The 26,849-nt window shown below is 39.2% G+C and overlaps 5 protein-coding genes and 1 long non-coding RNA gene across 6 annotated transcripts; 4 read left to right on the forward strand and 2 right to left on the reverse strand.

Moving 5' to 3' along the window:
- Window positions 1-3,953: 3,953 nt before the first annotated feature.
- Window positions 3,954-5,473, forward strand: LOC137580044 (chondroitin proteoglycan 2). The gene is made up of 2 exons (XM_068293961.1): window positions 3,954-3,966; window positions 4,026-5,473. The coding sequence occupies exons 1-2, from the start codon at window positions 3,954-3,956 to the stop codon at window positions 5,471-5,473; spliced, it is 1,461 nt and encodes a 486-aa protein (XP_068150062.1).
- Window positions 5,474-11,540: 6,067 nt separating this feature from the next.
- Window positions 11,541-13,361, forward strand: LOC137580045 (balbiani ring protein 3). The gene is made up of 2 exons (XM_068293962.1): window positions 11,541-11,556; window positions 11,638-13,361. The coding sequence occupies exons 1-2, from the start codon at window positions 11,541-11,543 to the stop codon at window positions 13,359-13,361; spliced, it is 1,740 nt and encodes a 579-aa protein (XP_068150063.1).
- An 894-nt stretch (window positions 13,362-14,255) lies between these two features.
- On the reverse strand, window positions 14,256-15,429 carry obst-G (obstructor-G). The gene is made up of 3 exons (XM_068293963.1): window positions 15,364-15,429; window positions 14,539-15,288; window positions 14,256-14,288 (listed from the first exon to the last, which is right to left on the reverse strand). Exons 1-3 carry the CDS (start codon window positions 15,427-15,429, stop codon window positions 14,256-14,258), a joined length of 849 nt encoding a protein of 282 aa, XP_068150064.1.
- Window positions 15,430-18,242: 2,813 nt separating this feature from the next.
- LOC137580124 (uncharacterized) lies at window positions 18,243-18,870 on the forward strand. The gene is made up of 3 exons (XR_011032948.1): window positions 18,243-18,345; window positions 18,408-18,579; window positions 18,755-18,870. It is a non-coding gene; the product is annotated as an uncharacterized lncRNA (long non-coding RNA).
- A 67-nt stretch (window positions 18,871-18,937) lies between these two features.
- LOC137580047 (multidrug resistance protein homolog 65-like) lies at window positions 18,938-19,520 on the forward strand. The gene is made up of 2 exons (XM_068293964.1): window positions 18,938-19,438; window positions 19,512-19,520. Exons 1-2 carry the CDS (start codon window positions 18,938-18,940, stop codon window positions 19,518-19,520), a joined length of 510 nt encoding a protein of 169 aa, XP_068150065.1.
- Window positions 19,521-19,653: 133 nt separating this feature from the next.
- Window positions 19,654-22,901, reverse strand: LOC137579967 (multidrug resistance protein homolog 65-like). The gene is given in 9 exon segments (XM_068293879.1): window positions 19,654-19,968; window positions 20,029-20,385; window positions 20,462-20,840; window positions 20,906-21,298; window positions 21,300-21,439; window positions 21,441-21,538; window positions 21,597-22,380; window positions 22,560-22,731; window positions 22,794-22,901. Coding segments are annotated over 9 exon segments (2,562 nt in total). The 5' UTR covers window positions 22,832-22,901; the 3' UTR covers window positions 19,654-19,767.
- Window positions 22,902-26,849: the final 3,948 nt, after the last annotated feature.

Consider the following 26,849-nt stretch of genomic DNA (forward strand, 5'->3'; position numbering starts at 1 on the left):
ATTTATAGCTGCGATAACTAATACAAATTCAATGATCTGCATTTTAAACTGTATACTCAACATGGGTTTTTCTATTTATTTTTTCTAATCTATTGACGAAACCATACACACTTGATTGAACACTCTGTTTTAGTTTAGTTTATTGAATCAAATTGATAACCGAAGTGTATAACAATATATAAATTATAATATATGTATATACATATATATTTTTTAAACATAAAAGAGGTACACAAAGGCAATCGATGACCGAAGACCCGGTTAAGTTAGTTGGTTTGGCACTTTAAAGGCTTCTTCTGCCCTGAGCACAGCACAGCGGTTATCACAGTAACAAAACAGAAAAAAAAAAACAAACAGCTTTCGTACTTAGTATTTACTGTATCAATTGTAATTTAATGCCATCTCTTGTTGATTGGTTCTAATCAAAAGCACTGATTTCGAATGGTGCTAGAATTGAATGAAATCAAATGACTGAATTCGGATATTATCTATGCACCAATCGATCTCAGTTCTTTAATTCGAACAATTTGTGTGTGATCGTATGTCCTTAATATCTTAGGGATTCCCATTGACTTGTACTGAAAGCTCCTGCTCCTTCTGCTTCTCACGATCAATTACGTAGCGAGTTGCACTGACGACTGGCCTGTATTACAGGCGCGATCTCAGTTTAAATCTGAGAAACCTGTTACACCTGAGAAGATATTTACAATAGAGTAAATGGGGGGGGACAGTGCTCTGTGTCATTGCTCATGTGTGTGTGTGTGTGTGTTTGAGTTTGTGTGTAGCCCGTTTGAGCAAGAAAGAGAGCGATCAACTCATATTTCCCATTTAGACTTGGTCTTTTGTTGGGGGTCCCGTCCCTTTTACATCCAAACATATGTACATATATGGCCATTTGTATGTGTGTGTGAGTATATGTAGTGTAATGTATATTATTACCGCCGTTAAGCCTGCCGTTGGCCTCTCTGCACAGTATTTTTTGTCTCTTCTTCTGTATGCTTTTCCCTGACATTTATGTAGTAGAAGTTTGTGTAATTTAATTCAAGCGTACTTTAGTATTTGCATTTGAATAATTAGAATTGCTTTGGCTTGGGTTTCACCTTCAGGCATCTAGGCACCAAGGCACCTATGCAAATAGGCTGACAATGATGACGATCATGATGATGGTCTCGAACTAAGCCGCGAAGCAGGAAGCCTGTCACCGCAGTCTATCCCATGTCTATACATACATATGTACATATGCTATATTGTATCTTCTTCTAACTGTACATATTGTCATGTCACAATTGTCTTTTATTTCTTTACATCCAAATTGAAGTTCTGGTTTACATTGAATCATATTATTGTATTCAAAAGTGGTAACATGTAGCCTCTTTTTTAAGGGACATTACGACATTCGCGTCTTATGCCAAAAACGTTGCTTTTTTGAAGCTTTGATGAAATTTAATGACCTGGCTTGTTGTGGTCATACTATGAGAACTGACTGCCCAAAAGGACCCAATTCACTCCAAGCATGTGCTCTCACTACAAAGAATGCTCTATTTATCAAAAGTCCCTTAATCGCAACTGGAATAACAGAAGATCCCCAATTCCCAACCCTACCGCTGTTCAAGGAAGCAATCAAACAGAAATCCCCTTCAGCAGACCAAGTTTAACATATGCCCAGACAACAAGAGGCATGCCACCTTGGGAACTAGGAGAAAACTATGCTGCATAATCAGCAAAAACAGATCGAAAACCAGCAAATGCAGCTGGATGCCTTAAGTGCTCTGGTAAAAGAGCAATCCCACCAAGACAATTCAAACCACACTGGCCCTCAGAAGATTAACCTGCCCTGCACGAACATTCAACAATGAATTAATCAAAAAAATTGGAGTTCATTTTAAGATATTTCACGTCTTAATTAATTACAAAAGGATTCGAAGTAGGTTTCAGAACAAGCGCCGTTCAGAAGGAAAATTATTTAATTTATGAAGAAAAGCAAGTTAATCTTAAGTTTTCAAACCTTATAAATCGAGGCATAATTATTTGAAACTTGAAACTTTGAAACATGATTAAAACGCCACAATCAAAAACAAACATCACAGTCAAAAAAACGCCACAATGTAAAAGGCTTTAACACTCAAACTTTAAGTGATTGTCCTACACGATGTATCAAGTGAGGCAAACAAGAGACTTCTAAATAAAGTGAGCTTTCAGATTTAGCCATATATTTAAGCATGTATGCTTTAAAAAACTTCGAAATCGAGAAAAGGAAAATCGTCTTTTGCTGAAATTGAAAAAGGAGAGTGAGAACACTCTCGTCCTGAATCTTCATACAAGAGCCGCAAAGTTATGTTAACCCCATGTATGTATATCCCGTGCTTTAAGTGAAGACTCTTCAATTATTGTGGTTAGGCATTATTAATATTAAGGAAAAATCTTTAAAAAGTCATAAATTTAAGATTTAAATTTAGACTTTTAATTTGTAAGAGTAAGAAAAAAATTGATTCAGTTGTTGTCCGAACAGAAGGAAGTAACTGAATGAGAAAACCTGCGAGTTGTCCCCGTATTCACAGGGTTGCTCAAACAAATTTCTCCATGGCAACTTGATGAAAATGAGAATTTTTAGTATTATGCAACACTGATATACATAGCTATCGATAATTATAATCGAGTATCGGGTACCAGATTTGGGGTAGCCAATCGACTTTTATTATTAACTTTTATGTATTACGAAAAAATCCACATGAGGCTCGGAATATTCTACTTTTACCCACGCCAATAAATAAAATGGTATTGTTTTATATTATATAATTTTGCCCCTTGCAGAGGGTCTTATGAAATTGACCAGATGTTTGTAGCGCAAAGAAGGAGACGTTTCTGACCCCATGACCCCATGACATAACCGTGTCCGTCGAATGGTGCGTATGTGTGGGATCGGACTACTTTATCTTTTAATGCTACACCAAGAATCGGGGAACGAGTGGGAGTATCTTCACCAAAATTGCTAATGAGTTAGTCTAGCTGCCTACTACATCATTGCTCGAAACCAAAAGAGCAGACACACATACATACAAGGAAATGGGAAACGGCGAGTATAGCGACATCGAAAGGGATGGAGTGAGAGTTTCAAGGCTTTGGGACACAAAAAGAGTATAAAACATTTAAAATTATTATTGGCAAAGACTGCAAGAGTATTTTCACTTTGGCATGGCCGATGTTGGCTTCTTTGACAATTTTTTGAGTTGTGTTCAGCAAAATCATATTGTTATCGGGATTTTTCATATCAGCGCGATTGCGTTCAATTCCTAGAATGCCAGATTCTATATATGTATAAATGGGAACAATGTTCATTGTTTATTATACTCTTGTGGTGGGTATTCTAATTTCAAGATTCTAAATTCTTGATGAGAATCAGATGCTCATGATTAGTGATTCTAATTGGACAACTTCTTTATACCCTAATGAGGAAATGACTTAATCATAATTTATAGTTACATGTACATATACATTTGTACAGAACTGTTTAGTTTAAGTGTGTGTCTGTTCAAGTTCAAGAATGAAACTTGAAATTTGAAGCGCCTTTTAATTTCAAGTATCAATAATGTGATCAAGCATTGATTACCGGGCAAAGAGTTCTAGAGTACGATAGTGCTAGGAAGCATGAAGAGGACTGAGAGGCCGGAGGGGAAGTGTTGGCTGCTTCTGTCTTATCGTTGATAAGTGTGCGGCAAAGAACATAAATTAGGTACATAGCTGTCGTGAAGTTTCCTCTTCATTCAGCAGTTTAGGCCCCGAATATTTCCAATTACACGAGGCGATAAGAAAGACGTTGAAATGAAATGGTAAAGAATCAAATCAGTAGTCGACTTAAAGATTGACTACTGATTTGATACATTGCGACTGGCATAAATGCCATGGCCTAGGCTAGGTTATAGCTTAGTTATTGCTGAATTTTTGGCCCACTCACAATGCGAAAAGAGAGTAAGGAATGAACGAATTTGATGCATAAATTTAAATAATTGAGTGCTCTTTTCTATTAGGTTCCTGGTTTTGCCAGCTATTATTGGTACTTGGCCTTCAATTGGCTCTGGGTGAGCTTGCAGATATTTGCTCACAGGAGGCGGATGGTTCGCGTTTACCTTTGTCCAGCCACTGTGGACGATTTGTTGTATGCCAAGACCGGGAGGTGGCCTTCATTGGCAGTTGTCCTCGCGGCCTGCATTTCAATCGTGTGCTCGGTGAATGTGATTTTCAATGGCGTGCCAATTGTTTAGGCCTATCGGCCTTTGCCACTAGCGATGACAAATGCACCTGCAGTTGTTGTGCCGACGAGTGCAATGATTTGGATTTGGATGTGGATGACGATAACAATGACAATGGCAAAGATGATGTAGAAACAACAACACCCTGTGCTCCCGACGATAAGGACGATACAACTGTGCCAACTGCAACCGATGATCCCGAGATAACAACTACACCAAGTAGTGCAACAACTGATGACTCGATCAGCTCAAGTACTACTCCAGCTGGTAAGGTTCCAGCGTATTGTTCAGATGGTCGTGCAGATTGTGCCAACAAAACAGATGGCGATATGTTGCCCATTGATGGTGAATGTGGCAAGTTTATCCAATGCGCCCACGGCTGTGTCCAGGAATTCTCCTGTCCGGGTAGCCTGTTCTTCGATCCCAAATATAATTTGTGCAATCATGCCTATATGGTGGACTGTATCCCGGCCGAGGCTAGTGGAGATGAAACCGACGATGATGTTATAGTTGGACCTTCGGGCACCACATGCAGCAATCAGAGCGTTTGCGCCAAACAGCCCGATGGCAAAATGTTTGCCAATCCGGATACAAATGGCTATTTGGTATGCCAGTGTCAGTGCCCCATTGCCATGCCGTGCGATGAGTACACCAAATTCAATGAAACCGCCCAAGTATGCGATTGGGATTGGGATGATGTGAGTGATGCGAACGCCACCAGTGATGTCACTTGTCCCGGTGATTTGGTATACAATGCCACATCAAATGAATGCGACTATCCAGTTGGCTATGTGCCCGTCGTCGTATGCAATAGCACAAGCACCATATGCCAGAATCAGACCGAGGGAACACTTTTTCCCGTCAATGGCACATGCAATAAGTTCTACAAGTGCAATTTTAATTGCGCTGTCGAGCAGGATTGCCCCAATAATCTGATATATGATTCCAGCAAGAAAATGTGTGATTATCCACAGAACGTGAATTGCGAATGGGACTATGTGCCACCATCGGGAGAAACAGCCGGGCCGTCGGGCATTGCCTGTGAGAGTAACGGTCGCTGTTTGGGAGAACGCGAAGGAACCTACTTGCCCTCAGTTACCAGTTGCAATAACTATGTGGTCTGCCAATGTGAATGCGAGGTAGAAATGTCCTGTAGCGACGGGCTCTACTGGGATAACGTCCTTAGAACATGCAACTATCCGGAGAAAGTGGTCTGCAAACTCTAAGTATGAAAGGCGAGAGACATTGAAATTGAAAATCAAATAAATATTTTTAACCGTGAATCTATTGTATTTCAACAACTATTCAATTCGTGTATAGTCTGATCGCTAACGAGTAACATGACCACTTTACATAAGTTCTCTTCTGTTTAGGGTGCATGTATTCCCGGAGCCAAATTAGACAAATTATTCTGGGCCGAATACCCAAAGAAGTAGCTTGCCATTCTGTAACAAAGTTTTTATAAAACTTTTATAAACATATAGAGGTATTTAAATAATTGAAAGTTATTAAACAGCTTATGCTTTTGAAACCTGGATGGTCCAAAAGGTATTGAACTTTCCAAAATTTTCACATTCCTTCCACCATACCAATGGGATTGACAAAAGTCAATAAAGATTATTGAACGTCGAAATATTTTCTAGACAGAAACGCCGGCTCAGACCAATTGTGGTGGACAGGCCCGAACTGGCCCACCGGGCAAATGGGGGGCCCTTCTTTGGAAGATACGTTTGAAATTACATTTGTACATATGTATGTATGTATGTACATACATATGTGCATTAACCTCTAACGTTGGTGGGCCTTAGGGTCCCCAGTCCGGGCCTGGTAGTGGAACATCAGAAGATCGATGGGGCCAAAAAACACCACCTTCATTTATGTATATTTATGAAAATACCTTTTAAATGACTTCAAACCTTAAGAAGTTGGCCTTTGATGTTTGTTTGATGTGTTGGTAAATATTAACTTAAGCTACTTGAGATTTCAGTGTTGAAAAGTGGAAAAATCGGCAAAAGCTAGATTTAAGTGTTGGCAAACGCTATTTCTAATTTGGCACGTTGGTTGACCGCACTGGCAGCCAAATATTTTACTCTAAATTATAATATCGAGGAATATTTGGCTGCTCTGGTAGCCGAAAATTGCATTCTAAACTATATTTGTGCTATAAAACAAGACATATTGTAAACTCAACAATGTTTTCGTTTGTTGAGAATAGTGCGAACAAAGGATTCAAAAAGCCCGCGTATTCGATTATCCTAAGTTTCGCATCTGGCAACACCATCTCAAAATTTGACAGTATTTTTTAGCCGGAAACAGCTACTGTTAGCTTTAATCCCGCTAGAAACATTAATTTTCTCATGTTATTACACAAAAACTATGAAATAAAGGCCCACGTGAGATTGTGCTCGTGGAATTTTAATCTTTCGTTTGATACCAAATTTATGTAGCTTAAGCGCGTTTTAGGCCCGAGTAGCTTAAGTAAATATTTACCATTTTCAGGTACTTGTTATCGATAAAATTGCTAGTGTGGAATAATACTTAAATACTCATTTTCATCAAGTTGCCATGGAGAAATTTGTTTCAGAAACCGTATAAATACGGGGACAACTCGCAGGTTTTCTCATTCAGTTACTTACTTCTGTTCGGACAACAACTGAATTAATTTTTCCTTATTCTTACAAATTAAAAGTCTACATTTAAGTCTTAAATTTATGACTTTTTAAAAGAGTTTTCCTTAATATTAATAATGCCTAACCACAATAATTGAAGAGCCTTCACTTAAAGCACTTATATACATACATAGGGTTAACATAACTTTGCGGCTCTTGAATGAAGACTCAGGACGACATGAAGTGTTCTCGCTCTTCTTTTTCAATTTCAGCAAAAGACTATTTTCCTTTTCTCGATTTCGAAGTTTTTTAAAGCATACATGCTTAAATATATGGCTAAATCTGAAAGCTCACTTTATTTAGAAGTCTCTTGTTTGCATCACTTGATACATCGTGTAGGACAATCACTTAAAGTTTGAGTGTTAAAGCCTTTTACATTGTGGCGTTTTTTTTGACTGTGATGTTTGTTTTTGATTGTGGCGTTTTAATCATGTTTCAAAGTTTCAAGTTTCAAATAATTATGCCTCGATTTATAAGGTTTGAAAACTTAAGATTAACTTGCTTTTCTTCATAAATTAAATAATTTTCCTTCTGAACGGCGCTTGTTCTGAAACCTACTTCGAATCCTTTTGTAATTAATTAAGACGTGAAATATCTTAAAATGAACTCCAATTTTTTTGATTGATTCATTGTTGAATGTTCGTGCAGGGCAGGTTAATCTTCTGAGGGCAAGTGTCGTTTGAATTGTCTTGGTGGGATTGCTCTTTTACCAGAGCACTTAAGGCATTCAGCTGCAATTGCTGGTTTTCGATCTGTTTTTGCTGATTATGTAGCATAGTTTCATTTTCTTTCTCAATTAAATGTCTAAATTTAAATCTTTAATTTGTGACTTTTTAAAGATTTTTCCTTAATATTAATGTTGCCTTCACATAAAGTACGGGATATAGCTTATTTGTTGCTCATCACATCCCAAGTCTTCGGGTTCTTGGTATGTCCGTGTTTTGCGTCAGGCACATTGTGCCCAAGCTTAGCCAATTCTTCTTGGATAAAGGACAATAGGGTAGTTGGAAGATTTTCGATTTCTAGCGGAGCTACCAGGGTCCTAAAGTCCAACACACTGGATGTCATTAAAGCAATGTGTTTGACCATGGCACTGATGATGAAAGGCTCTTCGGCATTGGCGAGTCCAAGTCCACAATGAATAATGGCGTCGGGTTCTTGTGTCCGTGTTTTGCGTCAGGCACATTGTGCCCAAGCTTAGCCAATCCTTCTCGGATGAAGGACAAGGGGGTAGTTGGAAGATTTTCGATTTCTAGCGGAGCTACCAGGGTCCTAAAGTCCAACACACTGGATGTCATTAAAGCAATGTGTTTGACCATGGCACTGATGATGAAAGGCTCTTCGGCATTGGCGAGTCCAAGTCCACAATGAATAATGGCGTCGGGTTCTTGTGTCCGTGTTTTGCGTCAGGCACATTGTGCCCAAGCTTAGCCAATCCTTCTCGGATGAAGGACAAGGGGGTAGTTGGAAGATTTTCGATTTCTAGCGGAGCTACCAGGGTCCTAAAGTCCAACACACTGGATGTCATTAAAGCAATGTGTTTGACCATGGCACTGATGATGAAAGGCTCTTCGGCATTGGCGAGTCCAAGTCCACAAAGAATAATGGCGTCGGGTTCTTGTGTCCGTGTTTTGCGTCAGGCACATTGTGCCCAAGCTTAGCCAATCCTTCTCGGATGAAGGACAAGGGGGTAGTTGGAAGATTTTCGATTTCTAGCGGAGCTACCAGGGTCCTAAAGTCCAACACACTGGATGTCATTAAAGCAATGTGTTTGACCATGGCACTGATGATGAAAGGCTCTTCGGCATTGGCGAGTCCAAGTCCACAAAGAATAATGGCGTCGGGTTCTTGTGTCCGTGTTTTGCGTCAGGCACATTGTGCCCAAGCTTAGCCAATCCTTCTCGGATGAAGGACAAGGGGGTAGTTGGAAGATTTTCGATTTCTAGCGGAGCTACCAGGGTCCTAAAGTCCAACACACTGGATGTCATTAAATCCATGTGTTTGACCATGGCACTGATGATGAAAGGCTCTTCGGCATTGGCGAGGATAGAAATCCTATTGACGAAATCCAGTATGGTGCTCGTCGAGGATAATGACGTTGAACGTTTTTGGATCGCATTCTCTTTGCGTTCTATTTTCGTTGAAGTGGATGTTTTCTCTGCGGTATCAGTTTACGTACTGCCACGATACCCGCCCAACATCACCGACACTAATTGTCCACATCCATGGAAGCCGCGCGCTATGGCCTACAAAAGTTGTCTCCCATCTTAAATTCTTTTTAAATTTTTTTTGTTTCTCGATTTTATGTTTTTTTAATTTATTTTCTTAAGCCGTCGCCGTACGTTCGATCAGCTTGAATATCTGATAAATAAACTAAGCAGAATTAAATAACATAAAACAATGCCATTTCGATTATCGACAAGTGTAAAAGTAAATTAATTCTGAGCCCCATGCGGGTTCATGTGTTTTTTTTCGTAACTCATAAAATTTGTTAAAAGTCGATTGGCTACCCCAAATCTGGTACTCGATACTCGATTATAATTATCGATAGCTATGTATGTATGTCGGTGTTGCGTAAAACTTAAAATTTTCATTTTCATCAAGTTACCATGGAGAAATTTGTTTCAAAAACCCTATAAATACGGGGACAACTCATTCAGTTACTTCCTTCTGTTCGGACAACAACTGAATCAACTTTTCCTTATTCTTACAAAAGCTCTATAAACGTTTTAAAAAAATGAATTTTTTTCCTTTTTAAAAACATCTCATAAACGTTTTTTATTTTCCAAAAGAAAAGGACCGTATTCGCCAACGGTGGGCCAGTCTTTGAATAGCCACACTACCTTTACTAGAATGACAATGTCGCATTTTTCATTTTTTTCTCAACGAAAAGTCTAAATTTAAATCTTAAACTTATGACTTTTCAAAGATTTTTCCTTAATATTGATGTTGCCTAACCACAATAATTGTAGGGACTTCGCCTAAGGCATGGGATATAGGTTCTACTTGCCATAGGCGTTCCACATCCCCTTGTGACTTGGGATGACATGAAATGCTGCAGCAAAAAACCATTTTCATCGATGTGCTTTAAATGACAGCACTGCGTATACGTGATAATACAACAAGATCTAGAGACATGTGAAAAGTGGATCAAATTGCAAAGGGAATGACGTTTTTGTTGTTCTACAAGTAATTTGTAACAAAGTTTCCTATCAACATAAGATTTTAAAAAAAATCATTTTGCAAAATCTTTTTTTTTATTTTAAAATTATAGTTATGTTTTGTTTTCATTTATTTTACTTTTCGAATTTTTTTATTTTACATAAAGCGAAGAAGAAAACAACTGCAGGCTTAACTTTTTTATGTACATAGCCTTGGTTGCCATCAGAATTAGTGTAGATTAACTTCGCCCTTAACAACTTACGTTCAGTTCCAATTTCTTTGGTTATGTATATGATTAAGGTAATAGAAAAAAAGTTGTGCTAATTTAAATTAAATTTTAAAGGGTGTACCTATTATATTCATCATGGGTGTACATATATAAAAAAAAAAAAGTTTACAGAATGTGTAATACGCAGCGTGTTTCGTTTTTGATGTTTGTCAAGATTACGGCCTTTTTGAAGTTAATCAAATCTGGGTTCATTCAGAAGACATTTCGCAACGAATCAGGCGGCTTTTTATACCCAAAATGGTTCCAGATATGTCGGAAGAGCCTAAAAGGCACCACCCTCTTACTCAGTGAACCCAATGTGAACTAATTGTCAGTCTAGCTTGGTCAACCCTACAATCTTAAGTTTGACGAACTCTTCGGACATATCGCTTTGCACGTCTTCGAGTGCAACAACACACGGGAATCCACCAGCCAACAGCATCCCAATGGCAACTGTGATCTGTCATGAACTTACCAACTTATAAGCAAAGCAAATCGAAATATTATTGAAATAATATTATGGTAGATAAATGTTACTGCATCTACAGCATGGATCATCCTCATTGTCCTTCTAAAGAGGACTATAGACGTTTAAATTTCCAATGTTTTCTTACAGTTAACAATTTGATACTCAAACCCATAGATTGGCAGTATACTAACAGCTGAAACTATTTATTTCTAATTCTAATATGATTTGAGGGACCGCTACTATACTCTTTAACCCTGAATTCCGTGAGATACTAAGATGATTGTTACTGTGCGAAAACGAATGGGGGCACACGTCTCTAAGACTGTACCGCCCGAAAGGAAATTAAAGTACATGAAAATTGTATAAAAATCGCAACAAAACTAAGCAGCAACATCAACAATATTTTGTTTTCCTTTCTTTTAGTTGGTTGGTTTTTTTTTTTTAATATTTCTTTGTGGTTTCCTTTTCTTTTTGTTCTGGCAAATATTGCTATTTATATATAAAAACAAAACAAAAAATAGACGATAAAAATCTGTAGCACGTTTAACTACTATATGCCATGCTACTACTAGATACTAGATGGTATCACTAAAATGCCTTCGCTTTATCAACGGCACATGCGAGTGGTAGATGAAACATTTCATTATTTTAATTGCCGGAAAATATAAAAGGTGATATGTTGGCCAATGATGGTTCAGTTAACGTTTGAATATCTCAACGCTAAGATGAAGCCGCACTTTGGTAAGAGCTTTCAGAAGACAGCCAAATGTTTGCTTTATTTTTTCATTGTTCTTTGTGTGTGTGTGATTTTTTTTTTTGCAGTTCTCTCCCTGTTTTTGGCACTTTTATTGTTTATAGGATCACTGCATGCAGAGGATTGCTGCAAAGATGGTGATACCAAAGCTGATGAGGATGATTGCACCCAATACTATGTCTGTTGTACCGGGCAATTTGTCTTGAAATCTTGTGACGATAAAGAATACTGGAATGCCACCGAAGGTGTATGCAAAGAGGATAACGGTGAATGCATTGGTGGTAATACAAACTGCGAGGAGAACACTATTATAGAGAATCCCTCGGACTGCGCTGGCTACCTGAAATGCGTGAATGACGATTGGGTACCCGTGGCTTGTGCCGACGGTTATTATTTCAATAATGGCATATGTGTATTAGATGATAATGCCGTTTGCCTGAATTGCGTTGAGGGCTGCACTAAAGAGGATCTCGATGACTGTACCAAATATCGCGTTTGCAGCAATGGCAAATATATAACGAAATCTTGTTCAACTGGCGATTACTGGAACGCAGATAAGAAAGCATGCGAACCAGATGAAGGTCAATGCAATGGCAATAACTCAACATGTAAAGATGGAGATTTACAGGAAAATCCTTCGGATTGTGCTGGTTACCAGAAATGTGAAAATAACTCGTGGTTGAACATATCTTGTTTTGAAGGTGCCTACTACGACAAGACATATAACGCATGTGTTGTTGATACCGAGGGAATTTGCGTGAATTGTGTTGAAGGCAACAAAACCTCTGACAAAAACAACTGTGCCCAGTATCGTGAATGCATCAATGGAAAATATGTTATAAAGTCCTGTGATGTCAATGATTGGTGGAACGGTACGCATTGCACTCTCGACAATGGGGAATGCAATGGCAATAACTCAACATGTAAAGATGGAGACAAGCAGTATAATCCTTCGGATTGTGCTGGTTACCAGATATGTGAAAATAACTCGTGGTTGAACATATCTTGTTCTGAAGGTTCCTACTACGACAAGTCATATAACGCATGTGTTGTTGATACCGAGGGAATTTGCGTGAATTGTGTTGAAGGCAACAAAACCTCTGACAAAAACAACTGTGCCCAGTATCGTGAATGCATCAATGGAAAATATGTTACAAAGTCCTGTGATGTCAATGATTGGTGGAACGGTACGCATTGCACTCTCGACAATGGTGAATGCAATGGCAACAACTCAACCTGTACTGATGGAGACAAAGATGTCAATCCTGCGAATTGTGCCGGTTACTTGCTTTGCAACAACAACAATTGGCTGACACAGAAATGCCCCGAGGGAACCTATTTCGATAAGACCCAATGTGTATACGATCGCGATGGCGTCTGCCTGAACAAAACCTGTGATCCCGAATGCTGCGATTATCCAGACAACTGGACGGGACGAATCGAGGGTAACTGCTCAATGTTTATTCAGTGCGTTAATGGATTTAAGTACGAGCAAACGTGTCCCGAAAATCTGCAATTCAACAATAAAACGGGACAATGCGATTACCCCAAATATGTCGATTGTGAAGATGGTAGCCTCCCTCCAAGTGGCCCCTCTGCTGGTCCCTCGGGCACATACTGTGAGAGTCATGGACGTTGTGTTGGTAAAGACGATGGTGCCATGCTTGAAGCAGTTGAAGGTACCTGCGGTACAACCTATATAGTGTGCCAATGTGAATGTGAGGTGGAACTCACTTGTCCCAGCACATTGGTGTTCAATTTAAAAATTAGATCCTGCGACTATACATGTTAAACTTCAATTCATTTTTTTTGGGTTTTCATATATTTTTTTTGTTTTTGATTTCAAAATATATATCTGAAGCTGCTTAAATGCTGGTTTTGTGTTTAATTTGAATTTAGTTTCCCAAAAACTATTTAATATTAAAATGAAAAATTTAGTTCATTGAATAATTATAGGAAAGCGATGGTAGATTCATTGAGTATCAAGCAATTGGTGTGGCTTTTCCATATATGTACATATATACACTGGTGGTCAGCGTGTAAGCCCCTTTTTTTTTTTTTGATTTTAAATTTGATTTTCTCGGCTCCTAAGAAACTTAATGAAGAAATAGAATAAGAAAATAATACTTTAGTTTAAATTGGTATCGTAAAACGTCGCCAAACAAAGAGACCTCAAGAATTACAAACAAAATCCCGAAATTTCGATAGGCCCCAAAATAAATACTGGGGCTAAAATGAACATTTTTGGTATGCAGTTTATCTTAGATTACCTAGATCTACAACTTCTTCAAAGAATACACATGTCTAACTATAATATTAAAGATTTTGAAATGACCGGGCTAAACTATTGTCAAACATTTTGGGGGAGCTTTTTTTTCAAACGCACCTGTAAAAAAAACGTCGAAAGCTGGAATGACAATAATTACGTGTCAGATTCTAAATAAAATAACCAACAAATAACTGAAAAAATTTCTTCATTAAGTTTCTTAGGAGCCGAGAAAATCAAATTTAAAATCAAAAAAAAAAAAAAGGGGGCTTACACGCTGACCACCACTGTATGTATATATGTTTTTTTAAATTAGTTGAATATGGTTGATACCTTATACTTGTAATAAAACCAAGAATCCAACCTTTGAAATTGTTGAAATCGTTTCTTTAACTGAATCAAAATACCAAAAAATATTGATTATGAACAAAACCATCGAGCCTCGAAAATCTCCTAATAACAGAAAGGTATGTAAATGTTAAAGATATTTGGAATTATAAATGGATTTAATTATTTTGAACATTCTTAGTTTTATTATGTTATTATTATGTTAACTTAAAACAAACCAAATATTTCTGCTTAAAATTTCAATCAGTTTTGATTTTATTAACAATTTAACAGACTGAAGTTACAATGCAAGAAGCCTTTTCGATTTACGATTTCGCAATTTTTGTTTTGATTTTTTTGTCTTTTGCTTATCCACTTGACATTTGGCAATCTTTGGATAATCGCATCGTTTATTCTCGGCATTGAAATGCAAACCAGATGGGCAATCCATAACCAGAAACATCATATTACTGCAAAGCATAAATTTGCTACAATCATTGGCATGAGGAACTAGGGCACTTTCAGTTTCATCTGAACAGAAGCCACCCATAACAGGGGGACTCCATTTTGGCTCTTCAGACACTTGACACTTGGCTTCACTTGCTCGCAGGCAGAGACGACGAGTTGGACTGAATTGTTGCTGGCCAGGACAACTACGGAGTTGGGACCGTTGCGATTTGCAGACATAGTAATCGCTGCAGGAATCCGTTTTTGGTAAAGCATAACCATTTCGTTTGCCCAGACAAATGTTGTTGGAGTTTGCCTTTTGCTTCTGCGGTCGTTTCTTTGGCTTGACAGTCGTCACAGGTTCCAGCTCGAGCTCCTCTTCTTCCTCGTCGTCATCCTCCTCATCCTCAGCTTCGTCACTCTCTACGCTTTGAAATTCCTGAGAGTCAACCTGTTTATCAACTGTAACCTTGTTTGCCTTCTCGTCATCATACATGCAATCAACATTATCCGCCTCATCGCAATGCAAAGTAATGGGATTGAATCGACTTATTTCGTCACAGGATCCCACAACCGCATTACCGTTATTGCATATATAATAGCCACGACATGTCCCAAACATCGGCAATAGGGCACCATCCTTGCCCTCACATATGGATGTCTTGAACGTGAATCCGTCCTAAAACATGAATATGATTTCATTATCTCTATTTATGCTATTTTATGCTATGTATGTACATATATAGAAACCTACTTGAAATCTTGCCCAAAGGGGCCGCCCTAGTGTCAACAGTATCCACACTATACCATGGATCTTCATGTTTCTGCTTGTGGCCTGAAACTGAAACCTTTCCATTAACTAAGTTGACATTTATAGACTTCGTTATGAGTAGTACTAATAGAAATTTGCATTAAACAGCAATGTGTAAGGGCGACACGGCCATCTCACATGATAAAAGAACTTCTTTGTTCCTCTTATTTATCTTCTATTACCAAGAAAAGATAAGATTTTTTTGCACGCATATCAAACAAATGTAACATATGTATGTATGTATGTATTTACCTTATAACAATTATTTGTACCCATTCTGAACCTGAAGTCATATTTCGGTATTCATTCGCCCTTTAGTATTTAACATATTATGAATGCTTTAAATTGTATATTCATCTGACTTCTTTGCATATCAAGGAGCTAAAAGATTTTAAAGTCGTAAACATAAGACCCATTCATAAAATAGACCGGAAATTACAAAAAAGATATTGTCCTCATGAATGAAATATAATTCTGAAGAATTTCAGTCTTTTTATAAAGTATTGCACAACAACCAATTTGTGACAAGAACAACTGCTTGAAGTTTTATCACCTAAATTTTAAAGTTTTTGTTCAGTTTTTAATAGAGATGGGAAACAAAGATGTCGTTTCCCAACGTTCCGTTAGGTTGATAACCACAACAAACCGCCGCGTAACTATTAATCGTTTTCTATATACATATCAGGCAATTGCCATCACTAACGTACTACCAACTTAAAATGTTATATATTACATATATAACATGCTTAAAAAAAACTGTCAAATTTTGAGATAGTGTTGCCAGATGCCAAATTTCGGATACTCGAATTCGCGAAAATATTGTTGAGTTTACAATATTTCTTGATTTTATGGCACAAATATGGTTCAGGTCGGTGATACAACGCGCCAAATAAAAAATAGCGCTTGCCAGTACTGAAATTTAGCCTTAGTCGATTTTCCACTTTTCAATACTGAAATCTCGAGTAGCTTAAGTAAAAAAATAAAATCGTAGTTTTTCGAAGCATACATGCTTAAATATACATATGGCTAAATCTAAAATTTTGAAGTCGCTTGTATATGGCGAAATCCGGTTAAAGTGAAGGTCAAAGAAATAAATTCAAATCTTTTTATGGAGGCAGTTTTGATTTTTTCACTGTGCAAAAGCATGATGCCTAGAGGGTCTTATATTTCTCTGTTGACTTTTTTGACTTTTTTTTTAACATTCACTTAAAGTTTGAATGTTAAAGCCTTTTACATTGTGGCGTTTTTTTGACTGTGATGTTTGTTTTTGATTGTGGCGTTTTAATCATGTTTTCACTTTAAGGATACACAAATCACCCAACAACAAGACATGCCTCTAGATCTTTTCTTTGTTCTTTATTTTGAAAAAAGGAATTGAAAAGCTTGGCCCACAGGCAACTTGTAATATGTCGCATAATCTTAAAGCAAGTCAAAAAGTTTCAAATAATTATCACTCGATGTATAAGGTTTGAAAACTTAAGTTTCACTTGCTTTTCTTCTTCATAAATTGAATAATTTTCCTTCTATTATTTGAAATTAATTTTTATTTGCAATTTTGGGCAAATAACTTAAAAGGAATTTTAATTAATTGTAACATTTATGCTAAGATTGCATCATTATCGTCATTTGTTCCATTTGGGCCCGAAGGAGTCTTATGTAACGTTCGGGACATCCTGCTGAGATGGTTCTGTGGATTTGTCGGTGGCTGTGGGAGTACTTGCTGAGGCGTTTTTCTTCTCATCTCCAGCATATGTCATTAAGGTTTATAAGATGTAAGATGCGCAGTGGATGTGCATACACCCATAACTCCGCAAAATGATACACGGTTATATTCTTGGCACTTGTGGCATTTGGAACATTCCCAAGTCCACAAAGAATAATGGCGTCGGGTTCTTGGTATGTCCGTGTTTTGCGTCAGGCACATTGTGTGATAAAGGACAAGGGGGTAGATGGAAGATTTTTGATTTCTAGAGGAGCTACCAGGGTCCTAAAGTCCAACACACTGGATGTCATTAAAGCCATGTGTTTGACCATGGCACTGATGATGAAAGGCTCTTCGGCATTGGCGAGGATAGCAATCCTATTGACGAAATCCAGTATGGTGCTCGTCGAGGATAATGACGTTGAACGTTTTTGGATCGCATTCTCTTTGCGTTCTATTTTCGTTGAAGTGGATGTTTTCTCTTCGGTATCAGTTAACGTACTGCCACGATACCCGCCCAACATCACCGACACTAATTGTCCACATCCATGGAAGCCGCGCGCACGAGCATAAAAATACCTATACAACTCTTTTGCATAAGATATCCATAAGAGAATTTTAAAGCAGTGCCAAATTTTTCAAGCTATAGCTGGAAATTTGATCAAACTGCGTTACCTGTTGAGAGCAATAAATTCTGCTGGTTCTCTGTTATTGTACATTCTGCTTTCCGTTTTCGTTTCATATCGTGGTGATTTGCAAACGGTTTTAGCATTAGCATTTTAGGATAGAACCTATGTATATCCCGTGCTTTAATTGAAGGCTCTTCAATTATTGTGGTTAGGCATTATTAATATTAAGGAAAACTCTTTAAAAAGTCATAAATTTAAGACTTAAATGTAGACTTTTAATGTGTAAGAATAAGGAAAAATTAATTCAGTTGTTGTCCGAACAGAAGTAACTGAATGAGAAAACCTGCGAGTTGTCCCCGTATTTATACGGTTTCTGAAACAAATTTTTAGTATTATGCAACACTGAAATTTTTAGTATAATGCAACACTGTTTTATCGATAACAAATACATGAAAATTAATTGGAAACGGATGAAATTAACACTGGTCGTGAAACAATTCGCATGAGAAGAGAATTTTATGAGTCAACTTAAAGTCAGGCAATCGGATGGCATGATATGTCCAAAGATCAGAACTTTGCTGTACGAATAACTGAGTAAGTGCCACAAAATAATGTAAGATCGAATCTAATTTGATTGTTTTTTTGGTTTGCTCTAGTAATATGGAGAAAATTCGAAGTGGCATTGCCGAAAATTTGGGGCATTATATTGAAATTTTATGCGAAGTGGTGCTATCTGTGGTTTTATCCTTCGTCTATGGCTGGAAATTGGCTTTATCCATGTTTGCGTATATACCCTTAACCATGATTGTTAACGCTGTGGTGGCTCATGTAAGTCTCAGTCTATTGCATACTACAAAGGGGCAAATTCACTTCCTGAGATCATATTTTCGATAAATTTGACAATACGCAAAAAATATATACATACATATGTAAATTTTAGTCTCTCTTGGAATCGAACTAAACGTAACTGTTTTCCCTTTGGAATTTTCGTTTGATTTTCTAGTATCAAGACAAGTTGACAGCTCGCGAACAAAGTTCCTATGTGAGAGCCAGCTCAGTGGTCGAGGAGGTAATCGGTGCCATTCGAACTGTGGTGGCATTCGGTGGCGAACAATCGGAATCCCAGCGTTATGACAACCTTTTGCAACCAGCTCTCAAGGCTGGCAAATGGAACAGTGACACTGTGATGAAGGCCATGATGTTTATAGCCGGTGCTGGAGCCTTTTGGTATGGTGCCAATTTGATTTTATTCTATCGGAATAGTGATCTACCCATTGAGGAGAGGGAATACACTCCAGCTGTGGTTATGATTGTCATATCGGGAATTATTGTGAGTGCCAATCAATTGTCACGCACTTCGCCATTCCTTGAAACATTCGCCATGGCTCGCGGTTCTGCGTCGGCCATTTATGATGTAATTGATCGTGTATCGCTTATCGATCCTCTATCGAAGGCTGGTAAAATTTTGAATTATGGCTTGAAAGGGAATATTGAATTTCGTGATGTATTCTTTCGCTATCCGGCCCGAGAGGATGTCATCGTGATAAGGGGTTTGAATATCACAGTCAAAGAGGGACAGACAGTGGCTCTGGTCGGCTCATCGGGATGCGGAAAATCCACTTGTCTGCAATTATTGCAACGCTTCTATGATCCAGTTTTTGGACAAGTTTTCTTGGACGGTGAAGATGTAAGAAAATATAATTTAAATTGGTTAAGATCAAATATGGCTGTTGTGGGTCAGGAACCAGTACTATTTCTAGGTACCATAGGTAAGTAATTCATTTGGGATGTTTATGCTAAGTTTCAAAAGACCCTACAAATTGGCTAAAAAGATTGCTATATATAGATCTATAGAGATATATATCATATATCTATTGATCTACTATTTACTATAGTAAGAAATTCTTTAATTGTTTCAACATTTTGTTTTATTTTCTGAATTACATAGAAAGTATATCATGCATAGGGCTTAAAGGTTTGTGTCTTGGCTAGATTATTTTGTTCACTTTTGGGTTTTTACGTGGTGTTCGTTTGACTGCGATATAATTTCGCATAGATTCCATTTTTAGACAAAAGCTGAGAGTGTGAACCCTGCTCAACAATGCGCCCAGCTTGCAGGACACATATAATATTGGCATTCTGTACTGTCGACAGGCGATGGGCAATCACAATACAAGTACGGCCCGAACAGGCAGAATCCAAGGCCTGTTGAACCACCTAAAAGGAGAACGAAGGAGGCTTAAAATTTTATTCGAAGTTGAAAAAAAAATTGCATACCCTTTCACTTTGAAAGTCCAGGGCCGAAGTGGCTTCATCTAGTAAAAGAATCTTTGGATTTCTTACCATAGCTCTGGCTATGGCTATACGTTGTTTTTGTCCTCCGGACAATTGTGTACCCTTTGAACCCAAAACAGTGTCATATTGGGCTGGTAAAGTCATGATAAAATCATGGGCATTGGCCATTTTAGCAGCCTCCATAATCTGTTGCATTGGCACTTCGCGTGAGTTATCCCCGTAGGCTATATTTTCGGCAATTGTCTTCTCAAAAAGCGAAGGCTCCTGTGATACTATGCCCAGACGTCGACGTAATGACTTCAAGCCCATATCCTGATGAATACTTTCCTGATCAATAAGCTGGCCCCCAAAGAGAGAGGGAGAAAGATTTGTAGAAATTCACAAGAGAAGGAATATAATATTTTTATGTACTTACAATCTGTCCAGCATTGGGATCATAGTAACGCATTAGTAACTGAACACATGTAGACTTGCCAGAACCCGAAGCTCCCACCAGAGCTACTGTCTGTCCTTGCAGCACGTCCAAATTGAAATTATCCAAGACCCGTAGATTGGGACGTGAGGGATATGAGAAATTCAGTTCACGATAACTGACCCCCTGATCGACAACATTTGTCTTATTTCTGATGACATTCCCATTGAATATTTCTTTGCCCTTTGGCGATTGTATTGAAGGAGTTCGATCTATGATCTCATACATTCGATTAGCCGATAATAGAGCTGCATTGAAGGCGGGTGTAAAGGCCAGAGATTGAGCCAATATGAAGAGACCATACAACATGGTGTTGGATATTCTGTTTTGCAAATGAAATGAACAATCCATTACATGGCTATGTGAGTTATTGGTTTTTGCACTTACTTCATAATGGTCTCAAATTTAATTTTCCCATCGGCACACATATGTCCGCCATAGGTCAAGGTGACTGCATAGCCAAAGAACATTAGGGTCTTACCCAAAGAATTGACCACACCTCGCCATTTCAGGCTAGTCAATATTTGTTTCTCATATCTATCTACTTCTAGATCATAGATCTTAATCAAAGCCTCTTCTCGTCTCAGACCAGCTACTGTTCTTATTTGAGTTATTGTTTCGGTGGCTATGCGACTTGTTTCCTCTAGAACAACTTTCTCCTTCAATGCCGACTTCTCACCAAATCTTGCCTCAAAAACAATCGAAGCAATCATAAAGGGTGAGGTACTCAGGCAAATCAATGCCAATTCCCAGGAATAGGGAAAAGCAATTGATACTGCAAATGAAGTTCGTGAACGCCTGCAATATATTACTCAATGGAAATCCAATGGCTCCCTGGACACTAGCCCCATCGCCCAATAGACGAGCCGATAGGGCGCCGATGCTATTCTCTTTCTCATCAAACCAGCCCATTTCTAACCTTATGAAGTGCTATGATAAAGTCATGAGCATTGGCTGCCTTGGCGGCGTCTTCCATTTCTTTATAGGTCGCATCTGGCTTGCCATGCCGTATATTTTCACCTGGTAAGAGAGAATCCTCGATTAAACTTAGCATAAACATCCCAAATCAATTACTTACCTATGGTACCTAGAAATAGTACTGGTTCCTGACCCACAACAGCCATATTTGATCTTAACCAATTTAAATTATATTTTCTTACATCTTCACCGTCCAAGAAAACTTGTCCAAAAACTGGATCATAGAAGCGTTGCAATAATTGCAGACAAGTGGATTTTCCGCATCCCGATGAGCCGACCAGAGCCACTGTCTGTCCCTCTTTGACTGTGATATTCAAACCCCTTAACACGATGACATCCTCTCGGGCCGGATAGCGAAAGAATACATCACGAAATTCAATATTCCCTTTCAAGCCATAATTCAAAATTTTACCAGCCTTCGATAGAGGATCGATAAGCGATACACGATCAATTACATCATAAATGGCCGACGCAGAACCGCGAGCCATGGCGAATGTTTCAAGGAATGGCGAAGTGCGTGACAATTGATTGGCACTCACAATAATTCCCGATATGACAATCATAACCACAGCTGGAGTGTATTCCCTCTCCTCAATGGGTAGATCACTATTCCGATAGAATAAAATCAAATTGGCACCATACCAAAAGGCTCCAGCACCGGCTATAAACATCATGGCCTTCATCACAGTGTCACTGAGACCGGAGAAGACCCCCTTCCATTTGCCAGCCTTGAGAGCTGGTTGCAAAAGGTTGTCATAACGCTGGGATTCCGATTGTTCGCCACCGAATGCCACCACAGTTCGAATGGCACCGATTACCTCCTCGACCACTGAGCTGGCTCTCACATAGGAACTTTGTTCGCGAGCTGTCAACTTGCCTTGATACTAGAAAATCAAACGAAAATTCCAAAGAGAAAACAGTTACGTTTAGTTCGATTCCAAGAGAGACTAAAATTTACATATGTATGTATGTATATATTTTTTGCGTATTGTCAAATTTATCGAAAATAGGATCTCAGGAAGTGAATTTGCCCCTTTGTAGTATGCAATAGACTTAGACTTACATGAGCCACCACAGCGTTAACAATCATGGTTAAGGGTATATACGCAAACATGGATAAAGCCAATTTCCAGCCATAGACGAAGGATAAAACCACAGATAGCACCACTTCGCATAAAATTTCAATATAATGCCCCAAATTTTCGGCAATGCCACTTCGAATTTTCTCCATATTACTAGAGCAAACCAAAAAAACAATCAAATTAGATTCGATCTTACATTATTTTGTGGCACTTACTCAGTTATTCGTACAGCAAAGTTCTGATCTTTGGACATATCATGCCATCCGATTGCCTGACTTTAAGTTGACTCATAAAATTCTCTTCTCATGCGAATTGTTTCACGACCAGTGTTAATTTCATCCGTTTCCAATTAATTTTCATGTATTTGTTATCGATAAAACAGTGTTGCATTATACTAAAAATTTCAGTGTTGCATAATACTAAAAATTTGTTTCAGAAACCGTATAAATACGGGGACAACTCGCAGGTTTTCTCATTCAGTTACTTACTTCTGTTCGGACAACAACTGAATTAATTTTTCCTTATTCTTACAAATTAAAAGTCTACATTTAAGTCTTAAATTTATGACTTTTTAAAGAGTTTTCCTTAATATTAATAATGCCTAACCACAATAATTGAAGAGCCTTCACTTAAAGCACGGTATATACATAGGGTTAACATGACTTTGCGGCTCTTGTATGAAGACTCAGGACGACATGAAGTGTTCTCGCTCTCCTTTTTCAATTTCAGCAAAAGACTATTTTCCTTTTCTCGATTTCGAAGTTTTTTAAAGCATACATGCTTAAATATATGGCTAAATCTGAAAGCTCACTTTATTTAGAAGTCTCTTGTTTACATCACTTGATACATCGTGTAGGACAATCACTTAAAGTTTGAGTGTTAAAGCCTTTTACATTGTGGCGTTTTTTTGACTGTGATGTTTGTTTTTGATTGTGGCGTTTTAATCATGTTTCAAAGTTTCAAGTTTCAAATAATTATGCCTCGATTTATAAGGTTTGAAAACTTAAGATTAACTTGCTTTTCTTCATAAATTAAATAATTTTCCTTCTGAACGGCGCTTGTTCTGAAACCTACTTCGAATCCTTTTGTAATTAATTAAGACGTGAAATATCTTAAAATGAACTCCAATTTTTTTGATTGATTCATTGTTGAATGTTCGTGCAGGGCAGGTTAATCTTCTGAGGGCAAGTGTGGTTTGAATTGTCTTGGTGGGATTGCTCTTTTACCAGAGCACTTAAGGCATTCAGCTGCAATTGCTGGTTTTCGATCTGTTTTTGCTGATTATGTAGCATAGTTTCATTTTCTTTCTCAATTAAATGTCTAAATTTAAATCTTTAATTTGTGACTTTTTAAAGATTTTTCCTTAATATTAATGTTGCCTTCACATAAAGTACGGGATATAGCTTATTTGTTGCTCATCACATCCCAAGTCTTCGGGTTCTTGGTATGTCCGTGTTTTGCGTCAGGCACATTGTGCCCAAGCTTAGCCAATTCTTCTCGGATAAAGGACAATAGGGTAGTTGGAAGATTTTCGATTTCTAGCGGAGCTACCAGGGTCCTAAAGTCCAACACACTGGATGTCATTAAATCCATGTGTTTGACCATGGCACTGATGATGAAAGGCTCTTCGGCATTGGCGAGGATAGCAATCCTATTGACGAAATCCAGTATGGTGCTCGTCGAGGATAATGACGTTGAACGTTTTTGGATCGCATTCTCTTTGCGTTCTATTTTCGTTGAAGTGGATGTTTTCTCTGCGGTATCAGTTTACGTACTGCCACGATACGCGCCCAACATCACCGACACTAATTGTCCACATCCATGGAAGCCGCGCGCTATGGCCTACAAAAGTTGTCTCCCATCTTAAATTCTTTTTAAATTTTTTTGTTTCTCGATTTTATGGTTTTTTAATTTATTTTCTTAAGCCGTCGCCGTACGTTCGATCAGCTTGAATATCTGATAAATAAACTAAGCAGAATTAAATAACATAAAACAATGCCATTTCGATTATCGACAAGTGTAAAAGTAAATTAATTCTGAGCCCCATGCGGGTTCATGTGTTTTTTTTCGTAACTCATAAAATTTGTTAAAAGTCGATTGGCTACCCCAAATCTGGTACTCGATACTCGATTATAATTATCGATAGCTATGTATGTATGTCGGTGTTGCGTAAAACTTAAAATTTTCATTTTCATCAAGTTACCATGGAGAAATTTGTTTCAAAAACCCTATAAATACGGGGACAACTCATTCAGTTACTTCCTTCTGTTCGGACAACAACTGAATCAACTTTTCCTTATTCTTACAAAAGCTCTATAAACGTTTTAAAAAAATGAATTTTTTCCTTTTTAAAAACATCTCATAAACGTTTTTTATTTTCCAAAAGAAAAGGACCGTATTCGCCAACGGTGGGCCAGTCTTTGAATAGCCACACTACCCTTACTAGAATGACAATGTCGCATTTTTCATTTTCTTTCTCAATGAAAAGTCTAAATTTAAATCTTAAACTTATGACCATTTTCATCGATGTGCTTTAAATGACAGCACTGCGTATACGTGATAATACAACATGTTCGTGGGGGGGCGGAAGGATCCAAATGAAATACAAGGAGTTGGCGGGTGCCAATTTCTTCAGTTTGTGGTGAGCGAGTGGTGAATTAAAACGCACGAGAAACTTCGGTTAACTAAATGTAGGTTTTATTATTTATATAATATTCACAGGTAAACCGGCACACACGGAAATGGTTCGGGTTGAAAGTGATTAACAAATCGTAAAAAAATGCAAGAGAACGGGTGTTCGGGTGAAAGGCTCGATTCTTAGTGATGGCGGTGCCCATTGGAAAAAATCAAGTCACTCCTCCTGGTGTGACCGTAGACGCCGAGGATCAAAAAACCCTCCTCACTCCTCACCGCTCACTGCTCTTCGCCGCTCACTGCTGTTCACCCGGTGGCGTGAACATACCGCCCCCCTTGCAACATGTTGCAATTGTCACCCTGGACATATAAAGGATGGGGGACGGCAACGTCCTGGAGCGCCTAGATCCCACAGGAGCCGGAGACGACCCATCCGAACACGGTGCTCTGGGCTGCGGGAGTACCGCTATGACCGGGCACACAGCCTGGTTGGATGACCTCAGGATAGAGGTCTGCCCCGAGCACCACGGATACCGACGCCGGCCGATAGAAGTAGGGGTCGGCCAGGATCAGGGTTGCGAACTTCTCTCGGACCGGCGCCGCCACTTCCCGGATGGGAGTGCGGATGAGCAAGTCCTCTTCGACCCGGAATATAACGTTCCGTCGGAACGTCTTGTCGGACCTCGACTCGAGGACGGCCGTACAGGCTTGGTCGACCCCGACCGTGGTCACAGCTAACCCCAGGGACCGGGCAAAGGAGAGATTGATGCGGCTCTCAGCCGCACACGCATCAAGAAGGACGCGGGTCTCGAAGGATTTCGAGCCATTGCCCAACCGTAGGACTGCGGTGGGCAGGACAGTCGTCGTCCTGGCGTGGAGCAGGGAGGATAACGAAATCTCGGGTGCGCCTTCTGGGGAAGCGGAGCGGTCGGACGATGATCGGGAACGGGGTTGTAGCGGGGGTGCAGCACGACTGGAGGGGGTGATCGGCTGCGACGCCGGGCGGAGGCACGTCGTCTCGGCGGTTGGTCGGCCATGTGGAGCAGGGTATGGTGCCTTTGCCCGCATCGTCGGCAACCATGGCGAGTCCGACACGCGTCGGATGAATGCTCGTGGGCCAAGCAATTGGGACAATATTTATTGATGAGCACCGCCCGAAGCCGCTTTTCCCCTCGGAGGTTTAGGAAGCGCTGACACTGCCGGAGTGCATGAACCCCCCGACAGACCCGGCATCGGTACACGTTCGTGCCCTGTGGAGCTCGTTTGCTGCGGTGGTGCGGCAGACGCGTGGGGGCCATGTCGCTATGAAAGGGCGAGCTGAATGAACTGTAACGAAAGAAATTACGTATGGGGGAGTGGATTAGTCTATGCACGGGAACGAGAAACATGCACGGAGACGAGGACATTCGGAGGAAACATAGAGGGATTAGGAGTCACGATAAGGTTTTAGACTCAGGACTCCTGCTGTCTTGCAACAGAATGAGCTTCGCTACGGGTCTTCGGATAGACCCACGCGCGGTGGTGACATCAGCCACTCGGACGAGGCCGTCAGCCCCGGGCAGAGTGCGCTCAATTCGCCCTAAGCGCCACTCGTTGGAGGGGAGATGATCTTCGGACACGATCACGAGGTCGCCGGT

Source organism: Drosophila tropicalis, unplaced genomic scaffold (genome assembly GCF_018151085.1).
Source record: "Drosophila tropicalis isolate 14030-0801.00 unplaced genomic scaffold, ASM1815108v1 contig_805, whole genome shotgun sequence".
Taxonomy (NCBI): domain Eukaryota; kingdom Metazoa; phylum Arthropoda; class Insecta; order Diptera; family Drosophilidae; genus Drosophila; species Drosophila tropicalis.